At 36.6% G+C, this 23,845-nt stretch overlaps 1 protein-coding gene across 1 annotated transcript; it reads right to left on the bottom strand.

Moving 5' to 3' along the window:
- Positions 1-1,646: 1,646 nt before the first annotated feature.
- Positions 1,647-23,419, bottom strand: LOC113191696 (tripartite motif-containing protein 64-like). Its single transcript, XM_077797298.1, has 7 exons — positions 23,030-23,419; positions 21,288-21,527; positions 20,492-20,514; positions 20,209-20,281; positions 19,492-19,589; positions 17,768-18,134; positions 1,647-1,979 (listed from the first exon to the last, which is right to left on the bottom strand). The coding sequence occupies exons 1-7, from the start codon at positions 23,417-23,419 to the stop codon at positions 1,647-1,649; spliced, it is 1,524 nt and encodes a 507-aa protein (XP_077653424.1).
- Between the last annotated feature and the right edge of the window lie 426 nt (positions 23,420-23,845).

Here is a 23,845-nt window from a genome sequence, read left to right as displayed (position 1 = left end):
ACTAAGTAAAACTCAAGATAGAAATGAGGAGGGTTCAGGAATCATGTTTCTGAGGAAAAGAAAGCTGACTTCTGTTTTTAACCAGAGCTATCTTTCAAAAGTGGTAGTAGTTAGCCAGCATAATGGCAGACACCTGAAATCCCAGTGGCTCAGGAATCTGAGGCAATAGGATCCCAAGTTTTAAGTCATCTTCAGCAACTTAATGTGGTCCTAAGCTACTTAGAGTGATCTTGTATCAAAAGGGCTGAAAATTTGGTTTAGTGGTTAAGTGCTTCCTGGGTTTAATCCCTGGTGCAAAAAAAGAAAGGAAAAAGAAAGAAAGAAAGGAAAAAGAAAGAAAGAAAGAAAGAAAGAAAGAAAGAAAGAAAGAAAGAAAGAAAGAAAGAAAAAAGAAAAAGGAAAGGTGATTACTTTTGAAGCTCCAAACTTATCATTTAAACAAGAAAATGCTCTTTATCACTCACTGTCTTTTCTAATGCTGGAATAAAGTCAATTTTCTTCAAAGAATCCAGTGATACTCAGATCATGGTGCACTACTAATATGGTCAATCTAAGATGTCCCTCACCCCTCGAGTCAGCCCTCATTTCTCTGAGCACATTCTTTTCATGCTGGGCTACATGCTCCTCCCTGTTCAAGCCTCTATTCTCCCCCTGACCCTCTATCTACTCTCAGCTTCACCAGAGGATTATTTCTTGCCTGTGTTCAAACTCTGGCCAGTCATCATCACACTGCTTTTGGGATCTACCAGTATAACTCACTAACCAGCTTGTTTGTACATGTCAACACCTCTGGAAAGCATGCTGTGTCACCAGCAGGAAGCACTGCTTAAAGGTTCAGAACCACAACCCCAGAGGGTACCTGAGAAAGAGGCCTAAAATGTTTGTCTCTTAATAATACCAGATGTGAGTTTAGAGATATGAACATCCCAGTTAACTAAATATTAGTTTTCAGAGTAGTTTATAGAATAGTAATAGAACTATTTACTTTCAGTGAAAATCAACAAGATATTATGCAATTTTTAAAAAGATCAATTTGAAAATACTACTGCAAGCAGAAGAAAAATACCCTGAACACATTAAACTCACTAATTTAAATAAAACATTTCAAGACTAATACATAGACCAGAGGTAAAGGTGTTAATATAGCATAGCAGCCCACCCCATGTGTATAAGAGATTTAATTTAAAAAATGGTCTCTCAAAGATTGTACTGCTTGGATTTCACAAAGATCAAGTTTTTATGCAGTTTTCTGATTTACAGTAAAATGTACTAACTTAAAAAGATGTCTATACTTCAGCTATCTTCTACAATTTTTTTTCTTTCCTATCTTCAAACTGAGATCTGGATGTTTTTAACCAAATAAATGTTTTGTAGTATGTATATTTTAATGGTATATTCGTGACTCACAGTGTGTGTATTAAATGAAAAGATTCTCTACCAAGATACATTTTTCAAAGGGAAAGATAAACAAATGAGTTTATGCAAAGTAAACATTAACTTTGGTAGATTTTAGTGTATGACGTTCTATCACAAACATATTTGCCATTTTCCCCCCAGAGCTGTTTAACTTTCTAATTATGAAATTCAAAAGTTAAGAATTTTAAAAATCTTTTTCAGTGAGACTTTATTATTTCAGCATTTGTTTTTCATTTCACATGATCTTCAACCAAGTTCTGAGTGCTTAAAACTCTGTGACTAGTCTTTGGAGCTTGGTTAGCAACATCTGCAACACCTGTGGTGGAAGAATTTGCTGTTAACACAGGCATCAACTGAGGCAGCTGTCCCCACACAACAATTGCGTTTGTCAGATGGTCTGTAGCTTTCTCAAGTTTGCCTTGAGGTAGTAACTCTTCACCAAGCTGTATTTCTTCAAGGAAGACTTTATGAACAGCTTCAGAATCTTTAAGATCATGTAACTTGGAAAACCCACTCTCTTCCTGGGCAAACTTCTGCTTTTCTTTTCGTTCCCGAAGTTTGTTCTTTTTTTTTTTTTTTTTTTTTAATAAATCCACTGAAATGGATATTGTTTAGAGGGCCAGCATTGCACTTTTTTTTTTAAAGAGAGAGGAGAGAGAGAGAGAGAGAGAGAGAGAGAGAGAGAGAGAGAGAATTTTTTAATATTTATTTCTTTTAGTTATTGGTGGACACAACATCTTTGTTGGTATGTGGTGCTGAAGATCGAACCCCAGGCCGCACGCATGCCAGGTGAGCGCGCTACCGCTTGAGCCATATCCCCAACCCCCCGAAGTTTGTTCCTGAAGGTGGAGGTGCTCTTCCTCTTGCAATTGAAGTAAATGCTGTAGCACATGATGAGCTCTATATACCCTTGTGGCCCTTGCACTGCTTGGGTTCACCCCTTCACTAGGTACAGGGAGTGCCACTGCCCTGTCCTCAGAGTAGATGGTGGCTGCGCCAACAGAGAGAGGAAGTTTAAAGAATTTTTGTTTATGGTAAAGTTCATGTACTGATTGTTTTTCACTCATCAGGCTTTGCTCTGCTTTAAATACCATAAACTGTAGTTTCCTGAAGTTACCTTCTTAGTCTCCTTTGCTGCTTTCTCTTTGATTGGGATGTGTGTATTTTCTTACTCCTTAACTCACCATACCTGGTGCTTTGATCTATCATAATTATATTGAGTCCAAAATTGTTATCAAGACATGTCAGAAAGTCACAATTAATCCTACCTCTAAATCCTGCTTAGTTTTTCAGCATGTTCTGTTTTTCCTTGTTAACTAAGTACCCAACAGCCCACATCCTTCCCCTTTGTATTTAGTGTTTCCCTTGCTTCTTCTCCATCAACACACAATCATAAATATGATGCCCAGGAAGAATGTTAAAAGGCTGCCAGGCTCTTGTGTAATTTTAGTAAATTTTCCTTATAATTAAACTTTAGGTTTTGCAGCTTGTTAAAAACAAAATAAGTAGAGATGATAGACTAGTGGAGGAGGAAATAGAATTTGCCAACTGATGGCCTCCATTTTGACAAGAGAAGATGAGGTTATTTTAAAGACAAAGGTCTTTGAAAGACTCATTTGGTATATAATTGCATATTTATATTAATTATTTTGCACAGTGGAGACTCTTCTATCATATTTCATTAAACAAAAATTTATCAAATAATGTTTTGAATTTTAATCAAATCAACAAAAATGAAAATAATGCACAAGGTTTTGGCACCCAAGAAAATGACTAATAGTTGTATTGTCTATAGAGTTTTAAAGGCAGTTTCAGCAGTATGTTGTGTACAAATATATTTTTGTTTTCTTAACACCCTTTGGGAATTTAGACTATTCTATATAAAATACATATGTCTAACATATTGAATTTATTTGAAAAAAGCTGTTGCAGATTGAGTCCATTATTTCCATTCTTGACACTAAATTTGAAAAATAGAGCTCAGTGGTATAGCACCTGCTTAGCATATGTGAGATTTTGGATGTGTTCCATGCACTGTAAGAAATAAATTAATAAATTAATAAATAGTCAAAGATGCGTTTCTCATTTATATTCATTATTTCTCTGCCCTCTCATTTTACTATCTGCTGAAGATTTACCTCAGGGCTTCATGCTTGATAGGCAGGAACTCTATCACTGATCTCCACCCTCAGAGAAATATCTGATTCTTTTTACTTTTTTTTTTTTGAGTATTTAGGAGATCTTTAATGGTTTTGTTACATATATGCAAAATAAATACAATGAGACTAGAGTCTTCTCCATGTTACCCAGCTTTTCTTTTAAAAAAAGTGAAATTATATGCAATAAGTGAAAATTATGATATTCTTGTGTTGTAAAGTGGGGGATGGGGGATGTGCTGTTTGTATTTTCATTTAATATAGAATTTTACCATGGTTGTAAACATACATTACAGGAACTTGGTTTTTTTTGTGTGTGTGTGTATGTGTGTGTGTGTGTGTGTGTGTGTGTGTGTGGTACTAGGGATTGAAATCAGTATTATGCATGTAAGGCAAGCACTTTAAATTGCAAGGCACAAGGTGAGAGTCAGGCTGATAGCAGAGGTTAGAAAGTGATGTGTTTCTGGAAGGATAGTACAATGAAATAGACATTGTTGATGTGTGTATATATGTGACTGCATGACCAATGTGATTCTGTAACCTCTACTCCAAATATGTAAAAAAACATAAAAAGAAAAATCAAGTTAACAAAATCAAAGCTTATGAACCATGTCTATAACAAAACTGGAGTAAAACATGCTCTCCAAAATGCCAAAATGGGTACAGGTACAGGCAAATCAAAGATAACTACAAGATCCATGGGGTGTCAGAATTTTTTCAAGATGAAGCACAGGAACATAACAGAACATCTGGCAGATTTGAGAATGTCAAAAGTCAGCAACAAGGATTCATCAAAAAGTGTGGAGGGAAAATTTAACAACAGCTTAGTAGGGTCAGGGTTCATTCCAATGTGCAAGAAGTCCAGGATAACAAGTGAAGCGATTGGGACAACGTGGTTAGTATAATTCTCACACATAACTAGCCCTAAAAACCTTCCACAACAAATCTCTCTATGGAAAAAAAAAGGTACAAAGAGTAAAATGCATATTAAATGGAGGTGATGTAAAATAATCAGAGATACAAGATATTCTTACAAAATAAGTGGGAGAAAGAAACAGAATAAAGAAAGGGTAAAAAGTAAGATATCAAATATTGGCATCTTCCCAGCAGGTTAGCTCTAGTTTGAGGATCCTAGAAAAGCTATCTTGACAATCCTTGTCTCATAAAATTTAAAAATACTAATTTCATAAAGATAATTAGAATAGAGAACATTTTCATTCATACTTACAAAGATTCTAAAGAAAGGACCTTTCAAAAAATAATAGACCTTATTTTTAGTAGTGGCCTCTAAAATTCCTGAAAGAACCTTGGTCATAAGATTATAATGAGGTTGTTGACTGCAGTCCCAATCCTAGAAGAATTACATTTGAGCCACCCTGTCAGTCCCCTTCTTGGAAACTCTGACCCCACTTCACAAGGTCAACTGTGATTATTCACCTCAAGCATTTCCTGAGAGTTAATTCCCTGTACTCTTTCCTGATCTTTTGCTCCTCAAACTTCCTCTTTTAGTTCTTACTGCAACACACCCCACCCACACTCTTTCTACCTGTCCTTGCTCAAAAAATACTTCATTCAAGAAACCCTGATATAGATCTCTATCTACTATCTGCATCTATTCATCCATCATTCTATCCATCCAGATTCACTTGTGGAGTGCACAGGATCCTAAATTATATGATGCTGCCACTTCCAGATCATTACTTTTCTACTTCATACAAAGAAATCTGGTATGTGTAACTGGAGATCAGAAGTCAGCTCCAGCTTCTAACCTGTAATTCTAGCACAAGTTTTTGGATTTAGGAAATGATTCAAGTAAATCAGCTATGCTTGGGGGATGGAGTTTGACAGTATAAGCCACCAAAGGGTTGATTTCAACTATTCAATTTAACTAGTAAGGGAATGCTGGACATGAAAAAATGTTTGAGGTAGCTGTCTTACTCTGAGGGAAAGACATGAATTGAAGTTTTCCTGTGTTCCTGTTAATAATGGTGAGAAATGTTGCTTACTGGGAACATTACTTTTGTGAACTGGAGAAATCATGGACCCTAAATGTCTTAGGGTGGGGGATAAGGGGGTTACAGGGAGCCACTGGTCATTTGCCTGGCTCAAGTTTATCCACAACTTTAGGATTAAACGGAATCCTCCATTCCCTCTGTGCATTTTGTGCCATTGAAGAGGGGATTGGGTTAAGATTTTGTGATCTTAAACCACTGAAATATTCAAAAAGATGAACCACCACTGCGACTTACAGAGGAAGCTGGTTCTCTGCAAGGCCACTTCTGCCTTGTCCTTGGGTGTCCTGTTGTCCCAATTACTGCACCTTTGGATTTAACCAGAGAATGGAGAATGAAAACAACAGCAAAATGCTTGAGTCCTGCAGCTTTCCAGGGCTAGAGAACACACTGGAGGGCTATGATACCAAAATCAATGCTTATCTTCCCTGACACTGGAAATTCAGTGTTGTCCATGGACTCAAACCAGGAAGGAGAGTACACAGCCAATTTCTCCAAGCTCATGGGTGCAAAGGGGCTTGCAGGGATTACTGAAAATTGACCACTGGGTTCAGCACATTAGTGTGACCATTTAGGGTCCTCAGCACTTCCCCATTCCAGGTGATCCAATCTGGCTCTCTGCATCTTCCTTAAACCAAGATGGGTTCCCTGCAGCCTATCTGGGTAGAAGACAGAACATGTCTTGGATGGTGAAGTTAATTATGATGATGAAGCAGAGGAAGAAGATTGCCTTGAAATCTGAAATTGTGCTCATAATGCATCTAAAGATGTCAGCCAAGTAGGGTATCAGATGCATGAGATCACAAGAGAAAGCTGGACTGGGAATAATGCAAAAGAAAACCCAAACCCACTCAAACCTGGACTAGGCTTGCCACAATGTGGTTACTGATTCAAAATTTCTGAAATATTTATACAGGAGGTGGTGAACTCCCTTGCCATCGCCATCCCACTCCAAATAATATATTTCTGTTTGTAATCATAACTCTGCAAATTTTACAAAAAAAAATGCATCCACATCAAAAGAATTTCCTCTTCATGGGACCATTGACCCTTTGCATGATATTGAGTTGTTAAAGGACAAATGGAGAGCAAGCAGAAATGAGATGCATACACATGTTAACAGATAATCAAGAAAGTTAGAACTTTGGTAATCCTGACTTTAACTAATATGCTATCAAGACAAAACAAGGGTAGTATATAAATCTAATGTTAGTAGTAGATGAAGATATTAAAAGAATCAGAATATTAGGGAATGAAATGGAAATCTACTTTCCATTCTCTTCTTCCTCTTTTAATCAATTTGATTACAAAACATTACAAAACATTCCCAGGCCTTTATATCATTATATACAATATAATATTAGATTTTAAACTCTAGCAAACTAGAGTATTCAAAAATAAAAGCCAGTAAAGTGGATTTGGGGGTATTATTATTATTATTTTCCCTGCAGTACTGTAGATTGATACCAGAGCCTTGCATATACTAGGAAAGCACTCTACCACTAACTACATCCCCAGGTTTTTTGTTTGTTTATTTTTTTGTTTGTTTGTTTGATTTGACATATGGCATCACTTAGTTGCTCAGGTTTGCCTCAGTCTTGGGCTTCTGCTGCCTCAGTGTCTGGAGAAGCTGGTATTACACATGGGCACCATCCCACATCTGGCAATAAAAAGTCTTAATATAAAAAGTTTATTCATACCATGACATAGAAGAGAATTTCCTCACTTCCTTCATTCATTATACTTTACCCTAGTAGTTTTTTGGGCTCTCATAAATAGTATGATTTCTGTTGGTGAAAAGCACAAATGCTCTCCAAGGGTGCATATGGTTACTATTTTCAAATTTCTAATCTAAATTATGGGTGGTTTTTATTTTTCCCTTAAAATGAGAGAAGAGAATGGAAAGGGAAGAAATAATTGACATGCAGCTGAGGTGGTTGAAATCTGTGGAGTAAGCCAAGGAAACAGGGTTAATGGTCCTTCCTGTGTGGCTGATTCTAAAAAGGAGGAGCTTCACCAAAATCCATACAATTGAAAGTGATATGAGCAGTATGATTTTTTTGGCAAGGATGTGGGGGAAAAGGTACATTCATACATTGATGAAGGGACTGAAAACTGGTGCAACCAATCTGGAAAGCAGTATGAATATACCTCAGAAAACTTGGAATGAAACCAACATTTCACCAAGCTATCCCACTCCTCAGTTTATACCCAAAGGAGTTAAAATCAGCATACTACTGTGATGCAGCCACATCAATGTTTATAACATCTCAATTCACAATAGCTAAAGTATGGAACCAACCTAGATGCCCTTCAACAGATGAATAAATAAGGAAAATGTGGATTCACAAAGGAACATTACTTAGCCTTAAAGAAGAGTGAAATTGTGTCATTTGCAGGTAAGTGGATGGAGCTGGGGAATATTATGCTAAGTAAAATAACCCAATCCCCAAAATCCAGAGGCCAAATATTTTCTCTGATAAGCAGACACAGATACATAGTGCACTAGTGGAGGCAGGGAAGAATGAAGGAACTTTGGATTATGTAAAGGAGAATGAGGGGAGAGGTGAGGGGAGGGGATAGATGGTAGAATGAGACAGACTAACATTATTACCTTATATACATGTATGATAATACTACTTGTGTTACTCTGCATCTGTACAATCAGAGAATGAGAAGCTCCACTTGTGTACAATATATCAAAATGCATTCTACTGCCATGTATTACCAATTAGAACAAATTAAAAAAAAAACAAACTGCATATATATATATATATCAAGTGGCATAGAAAAAGGGAAAGAGGGGGAGTAGGAGATGTAAAAAGGAGATGCTGGGAATGAAACTGATCAAATTATAATGTTTTATTGTGTACATGTATGAATATATTAAAAGAAATGCCCCCAAAATAAAACACAACCCCAAAAACCTTCCATTTAACTTAAGAAAATATGTTCAGCTTTATTAGAAATATAAAAGAGCAAACATAAGTAGGTTTAGTGGCACATGCCTATAATCTCAGTTTGAAGGCTGAGGCAGAAGGATCTCAAATTCTAGGCAAACCTGGTCAATTTAGGGAGATTCAGTCTCAAAATAAAATATAAAAATGGCTGGTGATGTAGCTCAGTTGTAGAGTGCCTCTGGGTTCAATCTTCAGTACTAGAATAAAAAACAAAACAAAATTAAACAAACAAATAAAACAAGACAAAACATGACATATCTAAGCAATTGTATATAATTTGTAAACAATAGGATTGCAATTGTTAAGAATTATTCCCACTGATACATGAAATGAGATGATCAAGTCACCCTTTTACAAGCATTTGGTTGCAAACTGCCTAAGTGTTCTAAAAAGAAATAAAGGGAAGAAACAGATATAGATTCAGACAGAAAACTAAGGTTTAGGAAAAATAATAGGAAAAAAAAGAGATTGGAATAGAATTTCCTAAAAACAGATATGACATTTTTGTTTGGGGTATTTATTTTTATAATTTATTTTTGGGGATACCACTAATTGAACTTAGGGGCACTTGGTCACTGAAACACATCCCCAGCTATATTTTGTATTTATTTAAAGTCAGGGTCTCACTGAGTTGCTTACTGCCTCACTGGTTCTGAGGCTAATTTGAACTCATGATCCCACTGCCTCAGCCTCCCTAGGTGCTCATTTATTATTACATATAGCAAATTCTGGTTTACATAGATTAATTTAAGGGATGGCTTCCTGCTAGAGATTGGATTTGGTAACTTGATTAAGTATGTTAAAGGTTTTTAAATACAATCATTGACATCAGGGTGTGTCTGCCATTGGAAAATCTAATCCCATACATCTATACTTTGATGAAAAGGGTGTGGTCATTGGAAACCATAAAACCTTTTATAAATGACCAACTTTGTTCTTTTCCAGAGCTACTGGGTTTGGATTTGGCTGGACTGTGGATACCTCTGAAGCTTAGTGCAATTATTAGGTGAACAACTAAGCAGATTTTAACAGATTTCTTATTGAATGACAGTGGAAAAACCCGTTACCAATACCCACAGGTAAATGCATAATTTGCACAAAATAATTTCTCTGGATAGGTTTGTTTATTTGTTTTGTTTTGTTTGTTTGCTTGTTTTATGCTAAAAATTGAACTTAGAGACATTATAACACTGAACTACATAGCCAGCCCTTTTTTAATTTCTTTTTGTGATTTTGCTAAGTTGCTTAGGGTCTCACTAAGTTGTTGAGGCTGGCTTCAAACTTGGAATTATTCATCCTCAGCCTCCAGAATTGCTGGGATCACACACATGTGTCACCACACTAGGATGGGTTGTTTTCAAATTAAAAATTTAGTGCTTAGAAATTCTATGATTACTTTATACTTAATTTTTGTACATTTGTAGATTTTTCTGTAGACCTTTTGGATTAATATTTTTTGCTGTACTTTCTGTAGAACCTTATTGATATGTATTGTGAGCATTCAGAAAATAACTGTCATCCGATAACCTGTAATTTTTTAGGTGGTGCAATACACATTATAATTGTATTGTTTTATCATAGGATCCATACATGATTCAAGTATTTAATATTTTGCTATTTGTATATTTATGTATATGTTTGTGTACAGGTATACACAAAATGCTAAAATTTAATCTGCTGAATTACTCAAAAATACTCATTGTTAGATGGAGTATTTAAAGAGATACCTTTCAATTTTATGAGTTAGATTTTAAGGTTTGAAACTTACAGAGTTTTTAGTCAATCTCAGACTTGCATTTTGGGAAACTAGAGAAAGATCTAGAAAGCTAAGGTCATCTACAAAATATTTTAGATAAGAAAATCTGGATGAACCATTTATTTAATCTGTGAATTTATTTTACTTTTATCATATTTTTTAGTACTGGGTATTGAATCCAGAAGTTCTTTACTACAAAGCTACATCCCCAGGTTTTTGGTTTTATTATTTATTTATTTTTATATATTTACAATGATGTCAGCCTGAGGCTTAGTATGGATAGTTTTACAATGTTGTGATATGTTCCTGATATCCCTAGTTGTTCTAGCGTTTTGAAAATGAAGGGGGCTGTGCATGTGTAATATAAATTGAAATGCATTCTGCTGTCATATATAACAAATTAGAATAAATAAAAAAGAATGAAATTGAGACCTCACTGCAAGAGGACTGTTTCTTAGCTCTGACACTATTCAGCATGCCCAGGATACCGGTGATGTACCCTGAACTGAGCTCCTGGTTTACTGGCTGAGGCATTTGAATTTGCAACAACACAGTTCTGTAAAAAATGCCAGAATTTTTCCATTTGGGGTTAATTTGTTATATTTTTTATTCTAAACTCCTGGAGATATGAGAAATGTCATGGCTTTTGTAAGCTTAATTTATACCAAAATATAATGCCTTCATTCTTCTCTGACATTATCCAACTTCTAAAATTATTGAATATCATTTCCTTCCTGTATTTCTCAATGGACCTTGGAAAATACAAAGATCCTGGGTATGTTACAGAAAGCAGAAAGTTTAGCCTTTGGGAATTCAGTCCACATAAGTCAACAATGACGTAGTCATTGATTACTAAAGGGGAATGTTCCTTGGATCAGAGATGTTAATCATCTTTGCCTATGGAAGGGATCAAGTATAGCATTGCACCCCTGATCCTGAGGGTTCTCTAGCAACCCTTCCACTCTGTGTTCTCCCTATACCTAGAGCATGTAGGATCTGGATATTGCGACCATGGTGAAGAACGCCCACCCTCATCCCGCTTCCCATCCTTAGGGAATGTTTCTTTGTGTGTATGTTTGTGTGTGTTTGTGTTTGTTTGTTTGTTTGTTTTCACCTTCCTCTTCTCAAAACTATGGGTTCCTTGAGGTGCCTGTGAACAAATCTCTTTTTATGTTTAGGTGGGGCTGGAGAGGATAATGCAAATGGGTGACACAAAGCCCAGAATGAATAAGTATATTTAAATTCATCCACATAAGAAGGAAATTTGTGAATCAAATAACCTATTACCTCACAGCTTATTTTCAGATAAATTGTTAACTAGCCACAAAGAATGATGTTAATAATTCAAAATATATCTTCACTATCAACAAGAAAACAAATTTCTCAAAAAGCAGAGATCAAAGTGTAAAAATACCTTTTCTATATGCTTTTCTCTTTTTTTTAGAGAGAGAGAGAGAGAGAGAGAGAAAGAGAGAGAGAGAATTTTAATATTTATTTTTTAGATTTTGGCAGACACAACATCTTTGCTTGTAGTTGGTGCTGAGGATGGAACCCGGGCCGCACGCATGCCAGGGGAGCACGCTACTGCTTGAGCCACATCCCCAGCCCTCTATATGCTTTCAATTCCTGCAAGAAAAAAAAATAATGTTAATCAGGAGAATTCTGCCCTTCTGCTTCTTTAGTATTACTTATATGTTTTAATAAAGTATTTTTTTCTTATTTCCTTGTAAGTTGCAATCAGAGGTTTTGTTGATAAGAGTACCTAAAATTGCCCATGAGAGACATTTTTGGTGTGCACCGAGAGTGAGGGAGCTCAGAATGAAGTTGTGAACTGAGGTGATGGGACCCAGGAACCCAGTGTCACTCATTTAATAGTCTTATTCTCAAGGAGAAGTCTGACCAAATTGGCAACAATTTAAACCAAACAGGGAATCACATAAAGGCAGAAAGCATGGGAATTGGTTACAAATTCTGCAACTTTGCTTAGGCATGGATGAATTCTCAGTGTCTTCAGAAATTGATTTCTGGTCAGACAACAGATGGTGGTAAATTAGGTAACATAATTTGATTAAAAAATGAACTTAATGTTCCCTTAGCCAGAGTTTTCTGTATGAATAGTCTCCTGGATACAGAGAAAAATATTTTATACTCTATTAGCTACTAAAAATATTCCCCAAGATTACCAGAAGGCACAGAAACAAGTGATTGACCCAATGTAGGGTTGGGTATGAAGGAGCACATGTCTCTCCACTGAGCATAGTGGTCTCTGCAAGCAACATTGCCCAAACAAGGATTCCTATCTCTGAGGATGGATCCTCTCTCCTCACCTGGAACAATGCCATTTAGGGTTTGTGTAACATCTCATTCAAATCTCTCTACATTTCCTTTAGCCTTTCCCTCTTTGGGGTATTCTGATTTCACTGTCCCTGAGTTGTTAAAAAAATTTCCTTTGCTTCTCAGTCTAGTGTCACCAGTTAAAATTGCTCTTCCTCAAGAAGAAAATGGTGGATCATCTGATATTGAACTTGGATCATGTTCTTCCTTAAAGGCACCTAGTCCTGCAGAGATATTCATTTAAAAGGATTAGATGTCCTTATTCCCAAAGAAATGATGAGTTCATTTTTTTCCTTAGAATTATCAAGATAATAATTCATGGATTAAAAGAGAGGACCCAGACATAAGCACAGACATCTAAAATCAACTGATTGTTGGTAAAAGTACCAAAATCAAATATTGTGTGTTTTTAATTATATGAAGGTTTGTTTTTTTCATATAGTATTCCTCTCTGAACAGTTCTTGAGAGAACAACAGAATATATAAATTTCATAAGGTGAATGCTGAATAAATGATTTTTTTTTGTAGCAGAGGTTGAACACAGGGGTACTTCACTACTGAGCCACATTTGTGACTAGGTTTCACAAATGTGCTCAGAATGTTTAATAAATTATTTATTTATTTATTTATTTATTTTTGTAGCAGGGATTGAACCCAGGGGTACTTCACTACTGAGTCACATTTGTGAATGGGTTTCACACATGTGCTCAGAGCCTTGCTAATTTGTGGAGGCTAGCTTTGTAATTGCAATCCTCCTACCTCTATCTCCAAGCTGCTAGGGATTACAAGTGTGTGCCACTCACCAGGCATGACAGAAAAGACTCAGGCTGAGCTTATTAGTAGAGTACTGAATCTAGGGATCAGTGGGTTCTGGTGGAACTGAGTATAATTCATTCCCACCACCACTAAAAGAATGATAAAAAAAAAGGTCTCATAAGTTTTAAACATGGTGATGAGGCCTAATTATCTCACCTAAGGCATATTTTAGTGGAAGAGTTGATGACAAAATTTAAGTAAAAAACGGTAAGCCTATATTCCATATATATAGTAATTTCTCCATATAATAGAGTTCGTCCTCAAAGAAAAGTAACAGTTTAATGTATTTGGAAATATAACTTTTTAAAATTATATTTCTCATCTGCAGCTCTTCCGATCATAAATTGGAGATTATGTTTCCATTGCCATCCCTCACTGTTTTCTAAGTCATTACAAAATTACATTGTTGACACTGTTTTTTTTTTTTAAATGTGGTTATAAATCACTCAAAATATAGTTTCTGTGGGGGGTGGGGCTTCTAAAAATCATGCAGTTCACATATCCTTTCTGATCTAAAAAGAGAATGCTGAACACATGTGATACAAAAAGGCTAAAAATGAGATTCGTTTTTCCAATTCAAAGTAACTGTGTGCCCCCTAGCGTTCAGTTTCCGCAACTGCCAAGGCTACTCTTTCAAAATCGCTCTTCCATCCTGGGTTCCAAAATCAGTCACGTTTGGGCATATGGCTACATTCACATCCATAGTCTTATCGTTATGTTTCTAGTGATCAAATGCGATCACCAAACGGATGTCCATGGTCTACAAATTTAAATAAAAATCTCCACATTCAAGCAAGATTTATAAGGTGGCCAATTTCAGGACACTCTGAAGGCTGTCCCTATGTATGACATAAGACTTCAGCTTCTTCTGAGAAATCTTCTGAAGGTGGAATGGCTTTGTTATCCCAGTAGTGCCAGATTCCATCCACTGTGAGGTGTGTGAGCAAATCCATTTCCTCCTTAACACAACACATAGCCTTTTCAGTTTAACCCTCCAAACACATTTCTGGTCATCACCCTCTTGCTCCACATTTGAATAACCTCAACCTCTTTCCTCTAGGTGGTCCTCTTGGAACAGCAGCTCAGATTCCACCTCAGTCTTAACCGTGCTTCTATTTTTACCTCTATTCTTTAGTATGGGGCATAACAGTCACCTGGCAGAGGGGTGGGGGGGCACCACAGGGAACAGGAGAAACCAAAGGTGAGGTGTGGTTGCCTTCTCCCTTCGAACAAAACGCAACCACTTTGAACCGGCACCTTTTTCTTCATTGGATGTGGATTTGTAAGAAAGTGAACAGACTTGCTTAGTTGAGGAGGGCTCAGGGATCTGACTGACTGCCAAGACAAAAATCTGCATCCCATCTTCAACACTTCTCAGTTGTCTGCAATTCTGTCTCAATGGGTCTACTCATGGTGCTGGGCCACCCACCTGGGAAACCCTTTTTCATCTTGCATACCACCAAGGTTGTATAACTGTTGAACCAACAGCACATCTCAGGAAGGAGCCTTTAAACCCAGGGACCTTTCAGGGACTTTCAGATCCAGCCCATAGAAGATTATGAATCTGGAAATCTCCTATTACTTGACCTTTATTAAAATTATTTATTAGCATTTTCTTACCTTGTTAGCTGCATTTTGGGAAGTATTCTTAATGCTACACTGGTATTGCTTGATATGACTTTTATTGGTTAATTAATCCACTCTTTCACTCCATTTGTATCATGTATTACCTCCTAAGAATTGCATTTTGGATGATAAGAATATGGTAGTACTACCCTTCTGATCTTGAAATTTAGAGTCCAGGGGCAATAAGTAAATATCAATTTGATGAACATTTGCACAGGTTTGATTAAAAAAAAACAGTACATTAAAGACATAGTTTGTATACTACAGAGCAATAGTAACAAAAACAGCATGGTACTGATACCAAAACAGCAGGGTGGACCAATGGTACAGAATAGAGGACACAGAGACTAATCCACAAAGTTACAACTATCTTATATTTGATAAAGGGGCTAAAAGCATGCAATGGAGGAAGGATAGCATCTTCAACAAATGGTGCTGGGAAAACTGGAAATCCATATGCAACAAAATGAAACTGAATCCCCTTCTCTTGCCATGCACAAAAGGTAACTCAAAATGGATCAAGGAGCTTGATATCAAATCAGAGACTCTGCATCTGATAGAAGAAAAAGTTGGCTCCGATCTACATATTGTGGGGTTGGGCTCCAAATTCCTTAATAGGACACCCATAGCACAAGAGTTAATAACAAGAATCAACAAATGGGACTTACTTAAACTAAAAAGTTTTTTTTTTTTTTCTCAGCAAGAGAAACAATAAGAGAGGTAAATAGGGAGCCTACATCATGGGAACAAATTTTTACTCCTCACACTTCAGATGGAGCCCTAATATCCAGAGTATACAAAGAATTCCAAAAAATTAAACAATAAGATAACAAATAACCCAATCAACAAATGGGCCAAGGACCTGAACAAACACTTCTCAGAGGAGGACATACAATCAATCAACAAGTACATGAAAAAATGTTCACCATCTCTAGCAGTCAGAGAAATGCAAATCAAAACCACCCTAAGATACCATCATACTCCAGTAAGATTGGCAGCCATTCTGAAGTCAAACAACAACAAGTGCTGGTGAGAATGTGGGGAAAAGGGTTTTCTTGCACATTGCTGGTGGGACTACAAATTGGTGTGGCCAATTTGGAAAGCAGTATGGAGATTCCTGGGAAAGCTGGGAATGGAACCACCATTTGACCCAGCTATTGCACTTCTTGGACTATTCCCTGAAGACCTTAAAAGAGCATACTACAGGGCTACTGCCACATCGATGTTCATACCAGCACAATTCACAATAGCTAGACTGTGGAACCAACCCAGATGCCCTTCAATAGATGAATGCATAAAAAAATGTGGCATTTATACACAATGGAGTATTACACAGCATTAAAGAATGACAAAATCATGGAATTTGCAGGGAAATGGATGGCATTAGAACAGAAAATGCTAAGTGAAGCTAGCCAATCCCTAAAAAACAAACGCCAAATGTCTTCTTTGATATAAGGAGAGCAACTAAGAACAGATCAGGGAGGAAGAGCAGGAGGAAAAGATTAACATTAAACTGAGACATGAGGTGGGAGGGAAAGAGAGAGAAAAGGGAAATTGCATGGAAATGGAAGGAGACCCTCATTGTTATACAAAATGACATGTAAGAGGTTGTGAGTGGAATGGGAAAAAAAGCAAGGAGAGAAATGAATTACAGTAGATGGGGTAGAGAGAGAAGATGGGAGGGAAGGGGAGGGGGATAGTAGAGGATAGGAAAGGTAGCAGAATACAATAGTTACTAATATAGCATTATGTAAAACTGTGGATGTGTAACCAATGTGATTCTACAATCTGTATTTGGGGTAAAAATGGTGCTTCATAACCCACTTGAATCTAATGTATAAAATATGATATGTCAAGAGCTTTGTAATGTTTTGAACAACCAATAAAAATAAATAAATAAAAAATAAAGACATAGTTTGCATTGTTCATGAGCCTTGAAAGTTTTATACTAAGTGATAGAAGATACAAAAACAACACATATCCATTTTCATGAACTTTCTGAAATACACAAATCCATAAAAACCTAAACAGTTCAGAAAATTCCAGGCAGTGTGAAGTGGAAATGAATGGGAAGTTAATGTTAATAGGTATTGAATTTTTTTGAAGGAACTGAAAAATAACCTCAAATCATATCATGGTGGTTTCACAACACTTTATTGAAATAAAATTTAATGAACAAATTTATAAATTCAATGTGGTTATCACAACTTATGGCCATAAAATGATTATACTTCCTTAAGTTAAAACAGACCCCCAGACATCATGTGTAGGCATGTAACATAACATGAGAAACTCCCAAGAACGCAGTGTCTTCAGACTTGGGCATTCACCAATGAATTATCATAGTTTTTTGAATTTTCTCAGTTTTTTCTTTCATTTTTAAAAACTTATTTTTATTTTTATTTCTCATTACTGTGGATGAACACAGAGACTCACACAAGTTAGGAAAGTGCTCTACAACTGGCCTTCGACTGTCCTTTGACACCCATTTTTATCTCTCTTTAAATGTCCATTCTGTCCTCAAAACTTGTGGTCCTCCTGTCACAGCTTCCTGTGTAGCAAGGATTAAGGGCATGTAAAACCATGCCTAGGAATACCTCAATTTTAAGGAGAACCAAAGACAAGAAAAGGAGTTAGAGGGGATGTGAAAGAGAAAGAAAAGAAACTGTAAATGAGGGAACCTCGGCAAACATCATAGAAGCTCAGAGTTTCATTTTCATAATCAAGAAATACTCCAACTCGACCTGCAGGCCTTTGTAAATACTGAATTACAGATGGGGTGTTGGTGGAGAGAATACAGTGATTGTTCCTCTTCGAGGAAAATAAGACAAAACCTTTTTTACCTTCAAAACTGTCACTTGTAAAATCTTTACACACACCTATAATCCAGTTGGAGGTGTTCCCCACATCCACCTCCCAATAGTGTTTACCACAGTTAAAGGCCTCAACACCCCATATAACATAACTCTCCAGTGTCTGGGGATTTTCAGTTGCACCATCAACTCCAAATATCCTATTTCTAACTTCATCAGGAAGACTCATATAAGTCCATTGTGTACTGCAAGAAAAAAAAAAAAGAAAGAAAGAAAGAAATCAGATCAGTAAATGGTGTCTGCATGCCTTGGGCAAAGATTATCTACCTAATCAATCTCTTTATTGATTCCTCCTTAAAGAAACTCTAGAGTAGAGAGATTTCAAACTCAATCATGTATGAAGAATGGTTCCTATGCCCTCATTAGCACCCAGAAATCTTTAAATTATCTTGGCAATCAAAAGAAAACTGAAGTTATTCTGTGCTGTATGAATTATGCTGGGTGAATTAATATCTACTTTTGGATGGTTTGTTTCAGAAAAAAAACCAAAGGTCCTTTTTTTCTTTAGTAGAAATCTCTTCTTGAGTTGTTTTTAATACCATTAATAAGTAGACATCAGTTTGCTATGATTGTGCCCGCTTCATTATAACACATCAAATAATTTGAGGGAAAGCAACCATCTGTACCCTTTACTGAAAAGAATCTCTGACTTACATTATCTACTGAGACCATGCATTCAATTAAAGTTGGATTTCAGCCTTCTGATATCTAGACCTCTCCTCTAGTTGGGCACAAACATGTCTGGGTCATGTACAAAGATCACTTACCTTTCAGTTGTTTTGAAATCCATCTGATGGTATTAAAATTGTTCCATTTATGGCAAATTCAGTCATTTTTGGTTCATTAAAAACTTATATTTTATAAATAGAAATTATTACTTGCTCATTGCACATCATAAATGCACTTGGGAATATATAATAGATTGAAAACCACAAATATCATATTTAAATCTTCAAAATTAGAATAAACTGAAATAGCACAAAATATTGATGGCTGCTCTGAGAAGTAAGCATTGCATTGTTTAATAGCCACAAAACGCCAATAATATTCCTTCTCTTGTACTGTCTGTATCAGAAATAAAATATGTATCTGAATTACAAGTTAACCAATGTGGTCTTGATCACTGTATTATGACTAGACAGGAAAAGAAGATATAAATGTTTTCTTTTCAAAAAACTAAAAATGGAAAGCATCTTTTTGAGGAACCTACTAAAATAATTAATCCTGAATGCCAGAGGGCCTACTCCTGTTAGGGTATATAAACAAGTCAAGATGGCCCCTGGCAAAATGCCAGAGTGAGTGGTTTCTGAAGTAAGGCCAGTGAGCTATTAAGTGTGGAGATTCCTTATTGGTTGACTGCTGTATCTAGTTTATGTTAATTAAGATAAGCTGTGTGGAATGTATATATACCCCTCCTGTCCTACAATAAATGGCTCCCACTCCTGTTGTATCAATGTACACAAGTTGCGCGTCACTAACCCCTCCCCACCCCACCCCCACCCCGGGTTATTTTGCTGCAGCCAGACTGCTGCACACTCCTACCTCGGAACTTGTTCAGCATATCCAAGATTCCAGTGATGTGTAATGAAGACAGCTCTGGGTTCACTGGCTGGAGCTTCTGCATCTCCAGCAACTCCATTCTGTAAAGAATGACATCAGTTACACTTTCAAACCAAAGATCAAACACAAAATCATTACAAAATTACCACTTTTAATCCAAGATATTGTAGAAATTGCTCATGTTGGTGAATTAGGAATACATTTTATTCAACAATCTTAGGATTGTATAAAACTTTTTTTTCTAAATCAGATGTACTAATATCCAGTCTTTATTTTCTCAAACATTATCCAACTTTAAAAAATTGATTGTCATCCCCTCCCTGTATTTCTGAATCAACCTTGGGAAATGCAAAGATCCTGGATATCTTACAGAAAGCAGATTATTCAACCTTTGGGACTTTGGTCCACAGAGGTCACCAATGATACAGTCATTGTTTTATAAATGGGAAAGATCCTTGAGCCAGCAACTTTGATCATCTCTGCCCATGGAGGGAATCTAGTACAGCCTGGTAGCACTGATCCTGAGGGGTCTCAGGCAGCCCTTCCCCTCTGAAAAGGGGCTTTGCCATGATGAAACAGTATCTGGTCATTGTTACTGATGGTAATGAAGCCCTCCTCTTTTTCCCTCCTAGGGAGTATTAGTCTTTCCTATCTTGTTTATATTCTACCTCACTAGAATTCGATTCTTTTGTGTGATACCTTATGAAAATCTCCTTTGTCAGGTTTATTGGGACTGGGCTGGAGTCCATAGAAGGAATGGGTGCAACAAAGCCTAGAACACCAAATCATAAGTATAGTTGAATTCAGCAAAAAAAAAAAAGTCATTTTTGAGACCAAGAAACATATTACCTCAAAAGCTTCTTTTCAAAAAAAAATATTAAATATCTATTGACAAAGATGTTAATAACTGAAAACAAAAATTTCTCTTCTTCAAGAGAAAAACAAGTTTCTCATAAACTAGAGATTACTACATAAAACTTACCTTTCAAATATGTCCCCTAAGTCCTAAAAGGAAAAAAGAAAGAGATAATATTAATAAAGTGAACACTGTTTTTCTGCATTCTGTCTGGTACTTTGTTGTCTCTCTCCCTCTCTCTCTCTCTGTGTGTGTGTGTGTGTGTGTGTGTGTGTATGTGTGTATGAGTGTTTATGTGTGTGTGTAACATTTTTTTCTCTGAGTAATCACGTTAGACCATGTTAAAACCAAAGCCAAAATTAAATGTGAAAGACAGCCTTGGTGTGCATTGAGAAGGATGGAGCTTACAAAGGATCTGTGCACTGATGCAACAGGATCTAGTTTCCAGTGTCACTTGACTCCTGTCTTAGTTCCCAATACAGATTTGACCATCTCTGAAAATTAAAACTAAACAGTGACCTATTTGAAAAATAGTGCATTGTAACTGATTAACAAACTCTGTAAATCTTGTGTAGAGAGGGGCAAAGCCTCAGCTGCTTTTGGGCAGAAAAACAGAGTGTGATAATGGAGTTGGGAAACATAAACTGAATATTTCCTCAACAAAATTAACTTTCCTATGATCACTGAGTTTTGGATAATTCGCTGTGGGTATCATAGTCTTATTGATACAAGAATTTTGTATTGTTTACCTTCTAAATGACTTACAGTCTCTCAAGATTAACAGAATATACAGAGACAAGTGATTGGATAATGATGGGTGTAAAGGATCTCCTGATGGGTGTAAAGGATCTCAGCTCAGCACAGTGGGGTCTGCAGACAACATTGCCCAGACAAGAATTCCTCTCTCTCAGGAAGAACCCACCTTGGTCACCTGGAGCAACTCCATGTCAGATTTGTGGCACAACTCCATCAGCTCTCTGTACATTTCCTTCAGCTTTTCTCTGTGTTGGGCCATTCTGATTGCACTGTCTATGAGTTGCTGTAAAATTTCCTGTGCTTCTCTTTCTAGTGTCCCCAGTTGAAATCTCTCCTCTTCAAGGAGAAACTGATGCATCATTTGATATTGAACTTTGATCATGTTCATCCTTAAAATGACATAGTCCTGCAGATATATTCATTAAAACAAGATTACATTCAAAAGAAAATGTAAAACTTCAAATATTATTGTCTTAGCATCAAGCAAGTACTTCATATGCTTTCCACCTGATGCCTGCAAAGTGTCTTAAATATCTACTAGTACTGTCTACTGGACTTTCTGATTCTTGTCTCTCTCCTGATTAAATCAAGATCTCTGCAGGATCCCAGCCTATCTCCCTATGATGCCACTTCAGTGTTCTTAATGAATTATTTCTTCTTTACCTCAATCTTCAATTTTATTTTTGTTCCTTTGTCTGATTCTTCTACATATTTTAACATATTTTTATACACACTGTTTTGTGAATTTAAAAAATACTCCACTTTGCCCATAACTGAAAATCTATTTCTCTTCTGACTCTAGAATGAAGACTGTGTTATTCTCAGTGTCTGGGAAGATTTATCCAAATCTCCAGAGCTGTACAAGAAATAACACTCATGCCTCATTCACCCTTTATACTAGTATTCTTCACACTAGTTTGTGTTGGCCACTACATTTGTAATATTACTAGATGTCACTGCCTTGTCTGAGAGGAAAACACTATCCTTCAATGTTAGCTCCAATTCAGCTGATAGCATCATTTTAATCTGCATAAAAATAAAACCTTTTCAAACTTACCACAAAGGACTTAGATTTTCTAATTTCTTTATTTAGATTATTTTGCATCTCCTGAGTCTTTTGCCATAAAGGATCCATTTTCTTTACAATTTTCTTCTGCAAAATTACCATAGGCTTTAGTGATTGGGAAGACAGTCTTGTAGGTTTCATCTTTTGTGTGCTAGAATAAAACAGTGTTTGGGAGAACAGTAATCTTGAGTTTTAAAGAGTCAATTTTTACAAAATAGTCCAAATTCATTTTACTATTGGGTAAAGTAGAAGAAAAAATAAGATTTTTAAAAGAGTCCATAAATGATACAGTCCATTTTCCGAGAAAGCAGTTTTTATATAGTCTCACTATAAAAGGGTTTAGGCTTCAGTAACAGAAGTTCATGTTCCTAGTGCTAGCCATCTGCTGTACTGCTGCCCAATTTCACACATTTAGACAATATATTTACATTTTAATTTGTTTTTTAGTACTGGATACTGAAAAAAAATTTTCACACATAGTAGTCAATAATTTACCTCTCCACTATATCCCAGCCCTTTAAAAAAAGAAAAGAAGGAGAGTGTCTTGCTAAGCTGCCCAAGTTGGCCGCAAACCTAGCATCCTCCTGCCTCAGTTTGCTGAAGAGCTAGAAGTATTGGCATAGCCACCATGCCCTGTTTTTTGGACAATATTTCTAGAGGAAATTCCCTTCATGAGCATTCAACTTATTTATGATTTTAGTGTCAAATTGATCAGCATATATACAGCACATTTTCACGGAAACATCACCACCTCTACATCTTCATGCTTATCTGCCTCATTATCAGGAGTCTTCATCTTTCTCTTTGATCTGGACCCTCAGGTTCTAGGGTACATCACTCACCCTGTTCTCCTCCACCACGCAATCCATGTGTTCAGGTGATTCAGAGCAGGGTGCAGAGAGCAGGCTCTTGTCCACCTTGCAGAAGAGCCCCTTTGTCTCCCCATTTCTCCTGCAGAGCTGCTCCCCAGAGCTGCTGACAGAGCAAGGTCTGGCCTGTCTGGCGAGAGAGGCCAGCTTCTTGACGACAGTGTTGGTCCTGTAGTCTGTCTTCTTCACTATTTCTCTACACTGAGGGCAGCACCTGGGTGTTTGGGCTTCATCCCAGAAGAAGTAGAGGCAAGGTTGGCATAAGGTGTGTCCACAGTCAATGGTGACAGGTTCTAAGAAGTAATTCATGCAAATGGAGCATGTGAGTGCACTCTGAAAGTCTTGCAAGGCATGAGAATCCATGTTTCTGAAACCAAAAATATAGAGGGTGGAGCAAGAGAAAAGACTGAGAAAAGTTATCCTTCTGTCTTGATGAGAAAATTACAATTATAAAAGGGTTTTAGTCACTGCTATTTCAATTGAGTCATGCATAATCTTTCTAATAACCTCCTCCAATAGAAATCTAGATATAAAAAATATAGACAGGTTGAGTTTCTTCTATAACACAAATGACAAAATGAAATGAGCATGATCTAGATTTTTTAAAAAAACAACTTTCTCATTAATTTTGGCAAGTTTAATAATGGCACAAAGAAAGTTTAGGATGATTTCAGACTTACTTACATTAGGTGTTTGCTCTGGATACCCATGTAAAATCAATCTCTCTCTCTCTCTCTCTCTCTCTCTCTCTCTCTCTCTCTCTCTCTCTTTCTTTCTCTCTCTCTCTCT

Source organism: Urocitellus parryii, chromosome 4, assembly GCF_045843805.1.
Source record: "Urocitellus parryii isolate mUroPar1 chromosome 4, mUroPar1.hap1, whole genome shotgun sequence".
NCBI lineage: Eukaryota > Metazoa > Chordata > Mammalia > Rodentia > Sciuridae > Urocitellus > Urocitellus parryii.
The sequence above is the reverse complement of the archived record's forward strand: the minus strand, read 5'-3'. Positions and strand labels throughout refer to the sequence as shown.